This window comes from Lithobates pipiens, unplaced genomic scaffold (assembly GCF_037356315.1).
Source record: "Lithobates pipiens isolate NorthernLeopardFrog02 unplaced genomic scaffold, aLitPip1_a1.2 Scaffold_18, whole genome shotgun sequence".
Taxonomy (NCBI): Eukaryota; Metazoa; Chordata; class Amphibia; order Anura; family Ranidae; genus Lithobates; species Lithobates pipiens.
In genome coordinates this window covers 521560724-521580031 of record NW_027507758.1, presented here as the reverse complement: position 1 = coordinate 521580031, position 19308 = coordinate 521560724, and the positions used below count along the sequence as shown (strand labels likewise).

At 41.1% G+C, this 19308-nt stretch overlaps 1 protein-coding gene across 4 annotated transcripts in view; it reads right to left on the bottom strand.

Annotated features, from left to right (window-relative positions):
• Window positions 1-19308, bottom strand: part of ASAP2 (ArfGAP with SH3 domain, ankyrin repeat and PH domain 2) — a 356358-nt gene that overhangs the window by 33278 nt on the left and 303772 nt on the right. For all 4 annotated transcript variants that reach the window (XM_077488750.1, XM_077488749.1, XM_077488751.1 and 1 more), the window contains exons 14-17: window positions 16100-16266; window positions 7698-7831; window positions 2216-2310; window positions 1043-1232 (exon numbers count right to left, since the gene is read on the bottom strand). In XM_077488750.1, coding sequence (XP_077344876.1) covers window positions 1043-1232; window positions 2216-2310; window positions 7698-7831; window positions 16100-16266 — 586 coding nt within the window. The remainder of the gene's footprint in view (window positions 1-1042; window positions 1233-2215; window positions 2311-7697; window positions 7832-16099; window positions 16267-19308) is intronic.

Sequence of the window (19308 nt, the reverse complement as noted above, 5' to 3'; positions counted from 1 at the left end):
AAAGTTCAACCTTGGTTTCTCAGACCAGAACACATTTTCCCACATGCTTTTGGGAGACTTCAGATGTGTTTTTGCAAAAATTTACCTGAACTTGGATGTTTTTCTTCGTAAGAAAAGGCTTCCATCTTGACACTCTACCCCATAGCCCAGACATATGAAAAATACGGGAGATGGTTATCACATGTACCACACAGCCAGTACTTGCCAGATATTCCTGCAGCTCCTTTAATGTTGCTGTAGGCCTCCTGACAGCCTTCCTGACCAGTTCTCTTCATTAATTTTGGAGTGATGTCCAGTTCTTGGTAATGTCACTGTTGTGCCATATTTTCTCCACTTGATGATGACTGTCTTTACTGTGTTCCATGGTATTATCTAATGCCTTGGAAACTATTTTGTAACTTTTGTAACTTTCTCCTGACTGATACCTTTTAACAATGGGATCCCTCTGATGCTTTGGAAGCTCTCTGCGGACCATGGCATTTGCTGTAGGACGTGTGAGGAAAAAGTCAGGAAAGACCTACTAGAACAGCTGAACTTTATTTGGGGTTAATCAGAGGCACTTTAAATGATGGCAGGTGTGTAGTGACTCCTATTTAACATGAGTTTGAATGTGATTGCTTAATTCTGAACACAGCTACATACCCATAACACATAAGAGGGTGTACACACTTATGCAACCACATTATTTTTTTATTTTTTATTTTTACCCCTCGCCCCCCCAAAAAAAGATTTCAGTTTGTTTTTCAACTGAGTTTTACAGTTCATGGGTCACATTAAAAGGTGGAAAAAGTTATGAAATGATTTATCTTTGCCTCCTTTTTTTTACATCACAGGAACCAAACATTTTACCAGGGGTATGTAGGCTTTTTATATCCACTATAGTCCAAAAAGTGATACATCACTAACTACTGGTAAAATAGTTCTGCTCTATACATTACATGTTTGGATGTGTTGGGGACATTAGACTTGTAGGGACTGATAAACTGATGCAGAATACATCAGTGCTGTACAGTTGCAGACAACGAAAGGTCTGTGCACTTACATGGCCATTAGCTAGTGGAATGGTTTCTGTAAGGTCCACACCATCAGCGTGCAGTTGCACAAGTGCATATATGTCTCTGGTTTTGACGGCGTCACACAGACCGTGCAGTTTAGATGCATTGTCAACATATTTCTTCCTTGCATATCGTTTCTCAATGTACTTTGCAGTAATATAATCTTTCCTAGCAATCCTGCAAAAGAGGAAAAAAGTACAATGAAATGGGTATACAGGTATCAATTATGAATAACCAGTAGATTTACAAATGTTGTGGCACCGTAAACACCAGCATGCTCAGACACGGCAAAGGACTGTGTTAAGGACTACCAAGACATGACTGACAGGGCCCTTTTCAGACTCCACCCTTAGAGACTTCAATAGATAGTATGCTCAATGGAACAGAAACTTTCCAATAAACATGACGGCTCTGCGTAATCTCAACTGAAAAAAGTCTTTTGAATCCTCTCTGCAGACTTGCAAGCTCTAAACCCTTTAAATGTTGCTGGCCACAACAGTCCAGAAAAATAAGAGCCAAATGAGAGTGATTTTAAGGTTTGAGAATGATTCTTTTTCTGCTTATACTAAAGTCGGTCTTGGATATAAATAAAAAAAAAAAAAAAAAAAAAAAATCACATTTAACCAGCAGCATTTGTTCAGCAAGAATGCTGCCTGCAATGTATATATACAAATGACCACCAGTATACCACATGAATATGGTGTATGATAATGCAATTATGGCACAGCCCATGTGTAAAATGTAAAAATATCATCTCAAAAATTACTTTCAAGTAAAGCAATAACAATAATAATAGCAATAACTAAAAATAAGCATTGAAAATATGTATTAGTTGTTCTGTTCTATCATCTTAAATATTTCTAGAAATTGGGCTGCATCAAGTTGGGGTGGTGCAAGTATGTTTTAAAGGATAACTGAACTTTTATAGTACATAGCACAATATACCCCCCACACAGTCCTCAACAAATAAGCAAGCCTATGTCCCTGGGCAGGGAAAGGGAGCTGTTTATATGCCACATAATCTGTTACAATAAAGTGGTTATCCTCTAAGGAACCTTCTATTACATTCTTCTATAATGGATTGTTAGACTTTTGTCATGCAGAAATAAAAACACTGGAATTCTGGGTGTTTATGCGAGTGTGATCTCACTGCAACTCACATGTCACTACTGGATACAGGTTTCACAGTATCATCAGCTGGCAGGCCGGCCTCCATGATCTCATTAAATGCTATATTCCCAATGTTTTTGGCAAGCTGGAAAAAGAATTTCAACACTTTAAAAAAAAAAAAAGTAGTCATTTTTAAACTCAATGATTTTTAGAGGAAGAAAATGAATTAAAGTACACTTAAATATACTGTTTATCAAATCTCATAGGGGCGACCTTTGTAAATGTCTTGCACTAATCATTACACAAGCCAGTCCTAAAAAAAAAACTGTAATGCCCCGTACACACGATCAGACATTCCGACGACAAAATCTGTCTTGCCCAAACTTGTCTTGCATACACACGGTGGCACAAAGTTGTCGGAAAATCCGATCATTGAGAACAACGCGACGTAGAACACGTATGACGGGACTATAAAGAGGCCAGTAGCCAATAGCTTTCATCTTGTATTTCACTCTGAGCATGCATGGCACTGTCCGTTAGAATTGTCTACACACGATTGGAATTTAAACGAATGTATTTTGTTGTCGGATGTTTTTAGATCCAGCTCTCAAACCTTGTGTCGGAAATTCCGACTGAAAAAGTCAGTTGGAGCCCACACACGATCGGATTTTCTGACAACATGATCCGATCGCACATTTTCCGTCAGAAAGTCGGACCGTGTGTAAAGGGCATTAGTCTAATTATATTTCTAATAACAAAGACTGCAGAGACCGATATCTACTTCAAATTTTCCAGCGTTGTGCCTTTCCATGAGGAGTTCTCATGGATCCTGCTTAACTGTTCATAATAAAACAAAAAAAACAAAAAAAAACAAACACATAATAAGGCTGGTTAGACTCCCTTTTAATACAAACCAGGTCAGCAAGGCTGGGGTACAGAAATCCCACTTATGTAAAGATACAGGAAGGTTGAGCAGCAGGAGCTCTAAGGCTGAACTCCAGCCTTACTTTCAGACTTGCAAATTTTCTCACGGTGTGCATTAGAAGCTGCAGCAACTTATGCCATGTACACACGACCGGACATTTCGACGGACTACGTCCGACAGTCTTCCCGACGGACTTTCAGCGGCGTTCCGGTGGACTTTCTGAATGAACGGGCTTGGGCAAATGTTATGACGTACGACCGAACTAGAATAAGGAAGTTCATAGCCAGTAGCCAATAGCTGCCCTAGCGTCAGTTTTTGTCCGTCGGATTAGTATACACACAAATGGATTTCTCGGTCCGGCGGCGTCTTGGTGGGAAAATTTAAAACATGTTCTAGTTCTAAAGTCCGCCGGATTTTTGGCAAGCAAAGGTCCAATGGAGCCCACACATGATCAAATTGTCCGATGGACTCGTTCCATCGGACCTTTGCTGTCAAAATGTCTGGTCTCGTGTACACGGCATTAGATAAAGCCTGCCCCACTTTCTGTCTGTAGGACATCCATCATCATCTAACCCTCTTACAGTGGGGAAAATAATTACTTGATGCCCTGCAGATTTTTTTTGTTTTCCCACTTAAGAAATGAAGGGTCTATAATTTTTAACACAGGTGTATTTGAAATAATAGGCACAGAATATCAACAATAAATCCAGAAAAACACATGATACAAATGTTATAAATTGATTTGCAGTTTAGTGAGTAAAATAGGTATTTCATCCCCAAGCAAAACATTACTTAAGTACTTGGTGGAGAAACCCTTGTTGCAAGCAGAGAGGTAAGACGTTTCTTGTAGTTGGTTACCATGTTTGCACACATCTCAGGAGGGATTTTCATCCACTCTTACAGATCTTCTCTAAATCCTTAAGGTTTCTTGGTTGTCGCTTTGCAACTGAGAAGTTTCAGCTCCCTCCATAAATTTTATATAGGATTAAGGTCAGGAAACTAGCTAGGCCACTCCATGACCTTAATGTGCTTCATCTGGAGCAACTCCTTTTTTGCCTTGGCAGTATGTTTTGAGTCATTGTCATGCTGGAAGATCCATCCATGACCCATCTTCGGTGTTCTGGCAGAGGGAAGAACATTCTCATCCACGATTGTACAATACATGGCCCTGTCCATTGGCTCCTCAATGCGGCAAAGTCAGCCTGTACATTTAGCAGAGAAACAGCCCCAAAGCATAATTTTTCCACCTCTGTACTTGACTGTAGGGATGATGTTCTTAGGGTCATAGCATTTTTCTTCCTCCAAACACGGCAAGCCTAGTTAATGCCAAGGAGCTAAATTTTGGTCTTACCTGACCACAGCACTTTCTCCCAATCCTTCTCTGAATCATTTAGATATTCATTGGTAAACTTCAGATGGGCCTTTACATGTGCCTTCTTGAAGAGGGGGACCTTGCAGGTGTTGCAGGATTTCAATCCATGGGGGAGCATTGTGTTACCAATGGTTTGTTTGGCGACTGTGGTTCCAATTGCCTTGAGATCATTCACAAGCTCCTGCCTTGTAGTTCTGGGCTGATCCCTTACTTTTCCTTATGATCAGCCTTACCCCATGAGACAAAATCTTACATGGAGCTCCAGACCAAGGGTGACTGATGGTTATTTTGTATTTCTTCCATTTGCAAATGATCATTGCAACAGTTGTCTCCTTCTCATCAAGCTTCTTGCTAATGGTCTTGTAGCCCATTCCAGCCTTGTGCAGGTTTACAATCTTGTCCCTGACATCCTTTGACGCTCTTTGGTCTTGCCCATGATGTTCAGGTTTGAATGGAAGAAAGATTCTGTGGACAGGTGTCATTTATACACACAAGCTGTCATTAGGCGCACCTTCTTAAATTGGCAGGACTAATCTGTGTACCACATAAGCACATACTGTAGCCAGTCTGTGTGAGCCAGAATTATTGTTGGTTGGTAGGGAATCAAATACTTATTTTACTCACTGAACTGCAACTCAATTTATAACATTTGTATCATGTGTTTTTTCTGGATTTTTGGTTGATATTCTGTCTCTATCATTTAAAATACACCTATGATAAAAATGATAGACCCTTAATTTCTTTGTAAGTGGACAAACTTACAAAATCTGCAGGGGATCAAATAATTATTTTCCCCACTGTACATTGCATGTACGAATTAGAGCTCTCTATTGGCTAACGTTATACATGTATAATGGGTAATGGGGATCTATAACATTTATTAATAAACTGTCAGGAGAATTCAAAATAGCCTTAATGACAATGTTTTGGCAGTATATCCCTTAACCACTTTCAGACCGGACCAATTTGCTGGTCAAAGACCAGACCACTTTTTGCGATTCGGCACTGCGTCGCTTTAACTGACAATTGCGCAGTCGTGCGACGTGGCTCCCAAACAAAATTGACGTCCTTTTTTTCCCACAAATAGAGCTTTCTTTTGGTGGTATTTGATCACCCCTGCGGTTTTTATTTTTTGCGCTATAAACAAAAATAGAGCGACAATTTTGAAAAAAAACGCATAATTTTTTACTTTTTGTTATAATAAATATCCCCCAAAAATATATAAAAAAACATTTTTTTCCCTCAATTTAGGCCGATACGTATTCTTCTACATATTTTTGGTAAAAAAAATCGCAATAAGCGATTATTGATTGGTTTGCGCAAAAGTTATAGCGTTTACAAAATAGGGATAGTTTTATAGCATTTTTATTAATAATTTTTTATTATTTTTTTTTTTTACTAGTAATGGCAGCGATCTGCGATTTTTATTGTGACTGCGACATTGTCGGGGACCCATCGGACATTTTTGGGACCATTGTCATTTATACAGTAATCACTGCTATATAAATGCAGTGATTCCTGTGTAAATGACACTGGCAGTGAAAGGGTTAACCAGTGGGTGGCAGTGTAGGGGTTAAGTGTTCCTAGGGGTGTGTTACTAACTGTGGGGGGGTTGGGCTTTCATTTAGTGTACACTGATCTCTGCTCCAATCACATGGAGCAGAGATCAGCGTCACTAGTTGCTAGGCAGAATGAGAAAATGTTGTTTATACAGCATTTCCTCCATTCCGCCGCTCCGTGAGACGATCGCGGGGATGCCCGCGGCGATCGAGTCCGCGGGTCCCGCGACCGGACTCACGGGGGTCCCGACCAGCGCGGGAGCGCGCCGCCGGCGGCGCGCTCCCGATGGCATGGCGGCAACGAATATTGGACGTACATGTACGCCAATATGCCTGCCCGTGCCATGCTGTCGACGTACATAGTCGTGCGCTGGTCGGGAAGTGGTTAAAGAGGAAGTAAACCCTGATGGGTTTACTTCCTCTTTGTCTCCCTTCAAAGTTAAAGCATAATGGACTACTATGCATCGCATAGTAACCCATTATGTGTCACTTACCTGACACAGGAGCCAGCGATGTCACTGATGTCCCCATAGCACGAATCGTCCATCTTCTTCCGGGTATCGCTGCGAGTGGCCAGAGCAGCGATGACGTCATGTGCCGTAGACAGCGGTGCCTGTCTTTTTGCAAATATCTCCTAAACCGTGTAGGTTTAGGAGATATTTCTTGGACCTACAGGTAAGCCTTAATCTAGGCTTACCTGTAGGTCAAAGTGGTCTGTAAGGGTTTACAACCACTTTAAGAACTAACTGTGCCTCACTCAGGAATTGGCACCAGTGTTGGTAACTTTACTGACACACATGAAAAATCCAAGAAGTTCGACCACAACATAAGTACTACCACCACATTAAGAACCTGTCGCTATGACAGCAACAAATTCTTAAAGAATTACCATCAGATCTCAGATTAGAAAACTAGCCATAATTAGGACCAAATCTGAGCTGGCATAAAGAAGATCTGGGCCATACCTGTGCTGGGAAGCTGTCATGTATGTTACCACTTCCCAGACAGAGCTGTATCCCTGGCCCCATTTAGATGTCAACCGGGAGATTCCCCTGTTCAGAAGTCTAATTACCAGTCACTGGGTGGGTGGAGCTTGATGGGGAACTGAGAGACTAGTTCCTCATCTGGGACTTTTTTTTATATTTCACCGACATCTGCTAAAGGACTCAATAGTGGCTATGGATCCGCCCATTTTCCTATCCTGTCAATTAAAAGTAAATCAGACTTGATGAAGAACTAATTTCTCAGGCTCTGCCCAACCCAGTACAAAACTCCTGAGTCATGCACCTGGGAGGTGTATGATGGGCGCTGTGATTTGGGAGGAAGTGAATGCACTAAGGAGGATGTGTCCATCGTGGTCACTCTGACCCTAGTGCAGACACAGATTTATGTACCAATCTCTGACAGGTACATGAATTGGGTGCAAGCACAGATACTTTCAGTGCTGTACCCAGATATTCTAAAGGATGTCTGCGACACCCTTTCCGAACCACCCAGAATGCCTGAATTCGTATTTATATAGTCACTGAACATCTCAGTGAATTTTCTATCCTATATATAATTTACAAGACATACCATAGGACCTTACAGGGAGGACATTTTACAAAAATGTAGACATTTATAAAGGACAGGAATCCAATGACAGTTATAATAATGAAAGTATCACAATGTCCTACCAGCAGTTCAGAAGTTCCCAGGACATCCAGTGTGAGGGACTGTATTCTAGAGTAATGCACCCCAAGCTCCCTGTGAATACCTGAGCACTCAATACATGTCAGTATACCCAGATTCGTAGAAAGCCAGGTAGGGTCTTTAGGAAAGAAAAAAAAAAAAAGTTTGGTTTTCATTAAAAGGACTACTAAAACGACAACACCAAATTATAAAAGATTTAGCAAAAAGTCTACTAAGAACATCACAACTATCTATATATAATTTTAAATTATAGGCTACATATACACAGACATAAGAATGTTAACGATCATATAGACATGATTTTGCTCAAATATTCCTGCATAATCAGTAAAATGCTTGCGTTTAGATAAGCTTAAAAGCGTAAAGATACTTATGCATTTAAATGCATATACCGTATATACTCGAGTATAGGCCGACCCGAATATAAGCCGAGGCCCCCAATTTACCCCCAAAAAAACTGGCAAACTTATTGACTCGTGTATAAGCCGAGGGTGAGACATGCCTGTCCATCCCTGTGTGTGTGTCCGTCCATCCCTGTGTGTCCGTCCATCCCTGTGTGTCCGTCCATCCCTGTGTGTCCGTCCATCCATCCCTGTGTGTGTGTGTGTCCATCCATCCATCCATCCCTGTGTGTGTGTGTCTCCATCCATCCATCCATCCCTGTGTGTGTGTGTCTCCATCCATCCACCCATCCCTGTGTGTCTCTCCATCCATCCACCCATCCCTGTGTGTGTGTGTGTGTGTGTGTGTGTGTGTGTGTGTGTATATATATGTGTGTGTGTGTGTGTGTGTGTGTGTGTGTGTGTGTGTGTGTGTGTGTGTGTGTGTGTGTGTGTGTGTGTGTGTGTGTGTGTGTGTGTGTGTGTGTGTGTGTGTGTGTGTGTGTGTGTGTCCAGCCTACCTTTGTCCCGAGCCTCCGTCCCGTGCCTTGCCTCCTTGCCTCCGTTCCGTCCCGTGCCGTGCCGTGCCTTGCCGTCGTGTCGTGCCTTGCCGTCGTGTCGTGCCTTGCCTTGCCTCCGTCCCGTCCCGTGCCGTGCCGTGCCGTGCCGTGCCGTGCCTTGCCTTGCCTTGCCTTGCCTCCGTCCCGTGCCCTCTTCGGCGGCCATTGTAAAATTCAAAAGCCGCGCCTCCTCCTTCGCCTGTGATAGGCGGAACACTGAATTTCCCAGCAGCCTGTGTTCCGCCTATCACTGCCTTCGTATCATCCTCGTCCGTAGTACGAGGATGATACGATGTCCGTGATAGGCGGAACACAGGCTGCTGGGAAATTCAGTGTTCCGCCTATCACAGGCGAAGGCGGAGCCGGAGGCGCGGCTTTTGAATAGAATGGCCGCTGTCTGTCTGCTCGACACGCTGATCGAGCGGGCAGACAGCGATGACTCGAGTATAAGCCGAGGGGGGCACTTTCAGCCTCAAAAAAGAGGCTGAAAATCTCGGCTTATACTCGAGTATATACGGTAACCACCTGATTTTTTCTGATTAATCCCAGAATGAACTATGTATACGCATATTCAAGTGTTTACATGCAAAAGTGAGTAGAATTCATGTCCTCAGATGCAGATTACAATCTGAACACGGCTTCTGTTTATGCACCTTTTTGCATATCCCCATTGAAAACAATATACCGTCATTCAAATCTGTAAACAAAAATGCACTGAAATGCTTTTTTTTTTTTTTTTTAAACAGATGTGTGCATTAAACCACATAAGACTACTTATGTGAAAACTGCTTACCTATGATAACTACCATTTTTGGTTAAAAAAACAAACAAAAAAAACCCCAGGAAAACGATTAATGGGGGGCATTAGTGGTAGGTGACTAAAGCACATAAACCCAAGGTAAGTATAGTAACAAGTCCTAGTTACAATCTCAGAACACCCAATAAGTGGATAGAATGCAACTGGTCTAAACTACGTGGCATGTTCACCAATGCCAGGAGCTTGGTGGACAAGATGGGTGGACTAGATATACTGTTGTACAAGGAGGATTCGGATTTTGTGGGAATTTCAGAGACCTTGTTCGACAGCTCTCATGAATGGCTGGCAACTATTCAAGGGTACATCCTTTATCGCAGGGATAGAGAGGGTAAAAATGAGGGAGGGGTATTCCAATATATCAAGAATATTGTACAAGTGAATGTGAGAGATGACATCACCAAGGGATCTAGGGAGGAGGAGGTGGAATCCTTATGGGTAGAGCTCCAAAGGGAGAAGCTAAGGGGAAAATATTACTGGAGTATGCTATAGGCCCCCTAACTTGAGGGAAGAAGGGGAGACAGATCTATCAAAAGTTGGATTAGCAGCAAGGATGGGAAGTGTTATCATAACAGGTGATTTTAATTATGCAGACATAGACTGGGCAGAGGGAACCACGCTTTCGCCGAAGGCACACCAGTTCCTAAATGTCTTGCAGGACAATTTCATGGTTCAGATGGTAGATGCACCAACTAGAAATAAAGCATTACTGGATCTGCTGATTACCAACAGTACAGATCTGATCACGGAAGTGGAAATACGGGGCAATTTAGGAAACAGCGATCACAGCTCAATTGGCTTCAGTATAAATCATGCAAACAGGAAACATAAGGGGAATACAAAGACACTGAATTTCAAAAGAGCCAACTTACCTAAACTACGAACCTTGTTAGAAGGCATGGATTGGGATAAAATCTTAGGCACAAAGAACACAGAGGAGAGATGGGTTTGCTTTAAGAGTATATTAAATAAGGGCATTAGCTAATGCATCCCATTGAGTATTAAATTTGAAAGAGCGGAAAAAAGTCCTGGATGGCTTAACTCCAATGTAAAAATGCATATAAAAGCAAAGGAGAATGCCTTCAAAATATACAAGGTTGAGGGATCATCAGCATTTAGACTTACAACAATACAACAAGAAATGCAAGGGTGCAATTAGGGCGGCTAAGATAGAATGTTAAAGATACAGAGCAGAGAAGAGCAAAAGAAAATCCCAAGAAATTCTTTAAGTATGTAAACAGTAAAAAAATGGAGGACATACTGGCCCCATAAAGAATGAGGAAGGACATCTGGTTAGAAAGCATGGGGAGATGGAATTTATTCTTCTCCTCAGGGAGGGAACCAGGGGGCTTCAGTAACCAAAACGGCAGTGTTTTTCCTTATGAGACATCACAGGAAGCACCTCCATGGTTAATAGAGGACAGAATTAAAATTAGACTTGGGAAAATTAACATTAATAAATCACCGGGACCAGATGGCTTGCATCCGAGGGTACTTTAGGAACTCAGTCAAGTAATTGCCAGACCATTGTTCCTAATTTTTACTGACAGTATACTGACTGGAATGGTACCAGGTGATTGGCAAAAAGCCAATGTAGTACCAATATTAAAAAAGGGCCCAAAATATATCCCTGGGAATTACAGACTAGTTACACTAACATCAATAGTATGCAAGCTCTTGGAGGGGATGATAAGGGACTATCAACAATATTTTAGTAACGAGAACGGTATCATTAGCAGTAATCAGCATGGATTTGTGAAGAATTGTTCTTGCCAAACCAATCTATTAACCTTCTATGAGGAGGTGAGTTGCCATGTAGATAAAGGAAGGCCCGTAGATGTGGTGTATCTGGATTTTGAAAAAGAATTTGACACAGTTCCCCATAAATGTTTACTGTACAAACTAAGGTCTGTTGCCATGGGCCATAGGGTGAGTACATGGATTGAAAACTGGCTACAAGGGCGAGTTCAGAGGGTGGTGATAAATGGGGAGTACTTGGAATAGTCAGAAGTGGGTAGTGCTGTCCCCCAGGGTTCTGTGCTGGGACCAATCACATTTATTTTGCTCCTAAACGACCTGGAGGATGGGGTAAAACAGTACAATCTCTATATTTGCGGATACTAAGCTAAGCTGGGCAATAACTTCTCCACAGGATGTGGAAACCTTGCAAAAAGATGAAAAAAAAAATTAATGGGGTGGGCAACTACATGGCAAATGAGGTTTAATGTAGAAAAATGTAAAATAATGCATTTGGGTGGAAAAAATATAAATGCAATCTATACACTGGGGGAGAATATCTGGGGGAAATCTAGGATGGAAAAGGACCCGTGGGTCCTAGGAGAGGATAGTCTCAGCAATGGCATGCAATGCCAAGCTGCTGCCAACAAAGAAAACAGAACATTGGCATGCATTAAAAAAAGGATTAACTCCAGAGATAAAATGATAATTCTCCTGTTCTACAAGACTCTGGTCCAGCCGTACCTAGAGTATGCTGTCCAGTTCTGGGCACCAGTCCTCAGGAAGGATGTACTGGAAATGGAGCGAGTACAAAGGAGGACAACAAAGCTAATAAAGGGTCTGGAGGATATTAATTATGAGGAAAGGTTGCAAGCACTGAACTTATTCTCTCTGGAGAAGAGACGCTTGAGAGGGGATATCATTTCAATTTATAAATACTGTACTGATGACCGCACAATAGGGATAAAACTTTTTTGCGGAACGGAGTTCAACAAGACAAGTGGCCAAGGTTGGACTTGATGGACTTTTTTTTGTTTCTTTTTTTTTTTTGCCTATGGGACAACTAAACAGGAAATCAGCTGTGTTTGAAAATATCAGTCCCTACTATTCGCGCCTTCATTTTAAAGGCACAGCCCATCCATAAGTGATATTTAAATTACAGGCATAGTCTAGTGGGCTGAGTTACCCACTCTCTCATCTCTTGGGGACACCAGTGATGAGTTTCTGCACCACAGTTTCCAGCCCTGTTCTCAGTACCCACCTTAGGGTGCCCCTCCTGTTGCAGTCTCCAGATATAAAAATTAGGAATCCAGCAAAAAGACGCTCTGTGTGCTCTCTGCAGCATGTTATTGGAAACCCAGGTCGACGGGGTAGCAACCCCCAGAGGTTATCCATGGCGGGCTGGGCCCACAAGAAGTCGATTGAATGATGCTGGCCATCATACAACCCAGAAGTGGACTGGTGCTCGGCCACAAAACAGATTTTCTGCAAGACACTGAGCTGGTAATGATTGCAGCAATCCTCAACTTTATATATTTTTTTTACACTATTGGGCTATTTATTTTTATTTTAAAAAATTGAAAATAAAATTGGAATTTTGTTTGAAGTATTGCCCCATATCTTCTCTTCTGAAAATACATTTACATATATTCATGACTGTTAATAAGATTCAGCTAAATCAGATCGGAATGTATGATTCATGGTCCTTTTAAAACCAGTCCTATCACCTAAACATAACAGAACTTTTAACTGTCTAGATAATTATCCATGCATTACAATGCCATCATCTAGAAAAATATTTGTGTGAGTAAATGAGTTACTGGCATATAAGCTTGTTTACTTCACTCTGCTTAGAAATTTACATTGCCAGCATTTCCCAGCCAGCACCCCAATCAGCAAATTGGCTCAGGATGGTCACAATTAGGAAAGGGGTGAGATGCTTGCAGCTGATGCAAGAATGTGTGATATTGTACACTGCAGTCCAAAATGTACTAAAACTGGAAAAGTAAATAGATTTATTTTATTTTCAACTTTTGGTATAGACGTGCAATTCAATAGAAAATGAATATGTCCTTTAGAACCCATCAGCGATTGAACTGCTGGGCCTTGTTTATAAATGTATGTGGAGGAAGCATGGATCGGTCCGACACTACAACCAATCAGCTGTACAGTATAGGAAGAATGAAGAGAATTAAGGAAGTATTACAAACCTTCTCATACGTTCTTCAGGGCAGGATTAAACCTCTTGTCATATTATTCTGTGACATGCAACAAGTCCTCTTTTTTATCACAGCCAGAGGCCTACCATGTCCAAAGCTGGAAGTATCCACTTGCATAGGTTCAAGAACTGGCATTGCCAGAACACTTTACCAACATCAAAGGCATTTTAATGTGATTATGTCACTAAAATAAAAACCTGAACAAAGATTATCCCATAAAAACTTACACTGGTGCCAGCACCACCCATTTCTGCTATAATTAGGGTACTGGCCATCTAAATTCTGTTTAGAAATTGACAGTTTGGGGTAGGTCAAATTCCTGGTCCCCTGCTTTGCTCAGCAGTTTCTGCCACCAACCCTATTCTTCATTACTGTGTCCCGTAACATAGGGATAGGTGGGAGGAACAGTGGAATGCAGAGGGAGATCAATACCCCTGGAACTCTCCACTTCTGAACAGACTTTAGAAGGCGATTTTAGTTGTTTAATTAGCTTGGGGTTCCACAGTGTTGGCAGCGGAGAGCTAAGTTTTTCTTTTTTTTACTTTTAAAGAAAGATCTGAATTTAGGGTTTGAGTTTAGGAATAGTGACATTTCAGGCTGTGGGATGGTCAATAAATTACAGATATGAATAGATAGGAAAAAAAAAAAAAAAGAGCCAAGATGCAAAAATGAGGCATGAGAGCCCTGTGCAGGCTGGCTTTGTCCTCACATACATTTCAAAGCTTCTTTTATACGACTTCTACTTTTAGGAGGTTGTAACTCATATTTTGTACTTTTAAGATCATGTAAATGCATATTCAGATCAAAAAATATATGTTCTTAGCAGGCCAGAGATGTTGGAATAACTGCTAAGCCTAACATACAGCCATAAATGCTGGGAGTTCCAAATCTTGAAGATTGTGGCAGGTATGGTCTAAGCTTAATGGAAACTTCTAACTTCCTCTTTGGAAATGATTTTGTTTAAGTGTACATTTTCGGAAGGAGATTGTATCATTGCCTAGAGATGTTTTTCCTCTGCTGCATATAGCCATCCTAGGCACTTTGTACTCTCATTAGAAATTCAATTAGGCATTCTGGAGAGGTGGTGTTAACATTAATGTCAGCACTCCGTAATAAAGAGCTTTATGCAGACTCTGGACTGGGTCCAGCCAGGCATGAATGAAATCCTCTGGAAGAACTAATTGCTTGAAGAGGACAATTAAGTTAAGTAACTGCTACTAGAAAGCCTCGTAGAACCGTTTTCCAGCATACTGGAAAAGCAAAGCCTTTGTAGTCGGTGTCCTGTAATTTATCAGTTCTGAAATGTTCAGTTTATTTAGCAGTGTGATTTTAAATTTTTCCTATCTGCACAATTAGGCAATGGCCCTTTAAGGCTTGCATTTTACTGCTACAGCATTAGGAAGTTAGGGTGAGGGTTAGACGTCATTTGAAAAAGTTGTATGCAGCTGAAAAGCAGACAAAACAAGCTGCATAGAAAAAACAAAACAGAACTTGAGGCAAAGAAAATGTTCACATCTTACATCAAATTCCGGTCTTGTCTGACACTCATCTGCCACTAACACAGACAGTCATATTCACTTATAGCTCATCAACTAGTTCTGCCATGAGAACAAACCTAAAAAGCCAGCAGGACTTCTAGAGAGGACAATACACTAAGATTTGCATCAATGTGTTTACAGGTGGTCTTTAGTAGAAGGCACATCACCAGATTGGTGGTACTAAAGTAGATTAAAAAAACTAAACTAAACCAATGATATTTAGTTTGCTAAAATGCTGTGTATCATAAATAACTGCCATGTTTTTATTAAAATCCTTTTTTCCATCCTTGACTTTACTCTGATCTCCTGCAGCCTTGTTGCAGTCAATTTCTGTTTACATGCATGCGCTACAGTAGCATGGTTTCCTTATGGTGACAACTGACCATGCATAGCCTCCAATGAAGGCCTGTATAACTAGCTGACAATGTAGGTGCACAATTCAGAGGAGAAGAACCTTCATGGCAGGCGTTAATGAAAGCTAAAGATTTCATATGATTGAAAATTACTTTTGGAATTACAATAACATATTAAAGCCTAAATTCATATTTTAGTGAACTTTAATTTGTCTGGACTAAGCTGGTCCAAACCATTTCCTTTAATAACGCATGTAGCGGCTGTGTGCATTTTATAAACTGTATGCATCATCAGTGCTGTCTTCTGGCAGCGGTATGGGGATGTCCTATCTGCTCATGGAACAAAACAGAATTGGGCTAAGTAAGCACTGCTCAACCATTCACAGGACACCTTGAATGAACACCAAGCTTCTTCTGATTGAGAGGGAGAGGTGGGCGGATGACATCACAACCTCCACCTCAGCCAATCATTCATAAAATACAAAGCCTTCTGTGAATAGTTGAGCAGTGCTCAGCTCGACTCAATTTCAACTTCAGTTCCATGAGCAAGATGGGAAAATTCCATCCAGCTTCCCAACACAGGACTGTATACTGTATGTAGCTTATGCTACATACAAGTTTATACAGTGCACACAGTTGCTGCATGGGTTTGTGAAGGAAACAGTTTGGCCAAGTTTGGTTTAAACAAACTATTTAAAGACTGCTAAAACCTGGCTTTAAAGCTTGCATGAGATAAATTATGGGGATTTACATATTCTTTATGTGTAGAAGGCAATTAATTATACCTGCTGCTCCACAGTCACAGCATACATCATTTCCTGGCATCTTCTGGATGTCAGATATAATTTCCTTGGTTAGCTCCTGGACTATATTGTTCTCGCCTGTACTGTGATCTCCTTTGAAAGCATTGTTTAGAGCTTCTTCTTTGCTGTTCTGGAGCACGGACATCCATCTAAAAATTGCAAACAAAATTGTGTAAGCATCATTCTGGCGGGTGTGCTTTTGTAGCTTTAGAACACCTCACAACAAGAAAGGCCAGAAAAAAGGAATCCCATGTGATGTTCCATTAAAAATTAAAGCTTACAGTGATTGTAAATGTAAATTAAATGCAAATAACAACCATATCATACTTACCTGCTCTGGTCAATGGTTTGGCACAGAGCAGCCCAGATCCTCTACTTGGGTTCCCCACCAGCACTCCTGACTCCTCGCCCGCCGAGCACCCCTATAGCAAGCCGCTTGGCTATGGGGGAACTCTTACAAGCTCAATCCTAAACCACGCTGTGTGTGTCCATAGACACACATCACGTGGCACAGCGCCCCCCCCCCCCCCCCCCCACAGATCTTGCCTCACAGGCTGTGGCTGACAGTAGCAGGAGCCAAAGGCTACCTTTAGAACCACTAACCTATTGACAAAGCAAATTTCTGATTATTATCTATATATTTAGAAACCCTAGACAGGTATTTACTCACTGTCAAACTTTGATTCCGGTATCTTAGAACAAACGCAAACATTATCAGGTTCAATTAACATGATTTACCCACCATATGGAGGTTAGATTCCTGGGTCACCCTTTCTTCCTCATCTGTCTTATAGACCCCAAGACATTCTCTATCCCCACTCCTCTTTAAATTATTATTGCATATTATCTTTTATACCTGTGTACATAGCTGGGTTATACTGTACACATCATATCTATAAAAAATGCACTGGCTAAAAATGTGTCTGAATTGTTCTGTACTGGTTTATTCCCTAATGGCTTTACACTTAAAAAAAAAAAAGAAAAAAAAAAAAAAGAACAAAAAAAATCCCCCAACAAAGAAATCCCACTGTCTTTAAGGCCCGTCTATGTGCCCCGATGAATGCAGCTCTGTACAGCACATTAGATATCAGGGATGCTGGGGGTTCTCTGAAACCCAGCGTCATTAGTGCATCTAATATATCATAAAACAGAAAATACACGAAAGAGTAGAGAATATGGAAGAGACACTTAGCTTAGTTACTCACTGCTCTTACTCCAATGTCTACCAATCTCTGCTGGTGGAGATGTGTGGAACTGTAGCCTTTACTGGACTATGGCAAATACTATTAAAAGTAGTTACAAAGTACATTCCAAAAAGCAGGGTAGAAGGCTTTTGGAAGGCTTTCTACAAACAACCTTAGGGCTTGTGCAATTGTCCACATCAGGATTGCTTTTCTCCCCTTACAAGTCTGGGGTACCAAGGTCAGTTGAATACTAACTTTGAGGTACCTTTGCTGCACCCAAGGATCCTTTAATCTTTCCAGACATCTTCCCGATTACCAATAGGCCAGCATTAGACTGTTTTAATGTTGGCCGATTCATCAGGAACCAGCCAAGCTTTGAACTGTGTATGGCCAGGCTGAATGTACCAAGTTCATCAACTTGGGTACAACCAACCTGCCGGATTTATTTGCAATTATCTCTAGCAGCTGCTATAGCCGACAGCAATAATCACTGTCTTCTCCCGGCAGGGACTGCTTCCCCCACCGGCAGAACACAAAGGTTTGATGGAAGCCTTTGTCAGCATTGTTGGTGTTGATGGGGGATTTGTGGTTGCAGGGAAGAAATTAACCTATGGCCTGCAAAGTTTACATTAGATATTACAATGTTAAGTGGGTGTCTAAGCAAACAAATGAGAGGTGTCTGTACTGTGAGATGATTTCTGGAAAGCTGAATTGGTGTGTTTGGGACACCCAGGGAGCAGCAGAAACCCTTTACTTTCTGACAGTGACATGCAATCACCAATTTGTGCTAAAAAAACATTTATAAGATTAGTTTACTATATTTTATCAAAGTAAAAGTGCAAATTAAAGAAAACCTTCTGTTTCTCTTACCCAACTGCCCCTATAAGTGTATAGCAGCCATCTACAAATACTGTGCCTACTCCTTTCAGTAGCTGCTCTGAAATGCCCCAGAATCCAACATGCTCCACTATGCCAATATCACCATCGGCTAAGTGTTAACATAATAAAGGGCCTCCTGGTTTAGGATTCCCAAGGTAATTCAGCATATCTAATCTAGGGACATTTTAATAAAAAAAAAAAATCTTAGTTATGAATTTTAATTTCAAGCTGGCACATACGTCTGTTTACCTAAACTTCATTAAATAGAATGTTTGCTTCCAGGCTCCACAATGACTTGGACAGACCCTACCTGTTTTATTTAAACACAGTTGCCTTTTTCCCCTCAACTTGTAGGACAGGTTGGATCACAAGTATGACATTCCATTTCTTACAAAGTCAGCATTGCAACATTGAGATGACTTGTTGAACATGGTAAACTATGCAGTTAAAATGAAGTTATGAAAGTTTAGGAATTCATTACATTTCTTGCATGCTTGTATGTGTACCATAGCAAAGTACAGTAGGTCTAACCTCTGAAAAAAGGAGAGTAATTCAGAAGGTTCAATTTAATAACTGGCTGTATTCCTGCAAGTAAACAAAGTTGCATTCCCTGATATTCCTGTCCAGGATAACTCCATTTTTAGTGTGTGTTCCATAGGGGAAGGGACCCCTTTCCATCAGCTCCATGCAAGACTGACTGTGTTAGAATGAAGACTTTAGCACCAACCATTTTGAGAAAGTTGACCCCAAAAGGAAGAGTAAGCAGTCGGAGAGGAAACCTTGGTTACGTTGACCTAGAAGTTACAATGTTGGGTCTTTTTAGGGAAACATGCTAATAACTCCTTTCCCCTTGAAGGTTGGGGGAATTAAAGGTGACACTATAAAGTGAATAAACTGTCCAAAATATAAAGAATACTTAAATATTCTTGTGTAAAGAATTGCTGTCTGAAAGTAAATGAAGTGCTTATGATCCATTTATATGATGTGCAGTGCACTGCTACTAGCTAAACCTTATTTTTTGTAAAGCAGTCATGAAAATACCCCACTGAGCCATTGATTGCCTCCGTTACCCAAAATAATCACTCTATCAATCCAACGTCACAGCGTTCCCAAAGAGTATGTACACCA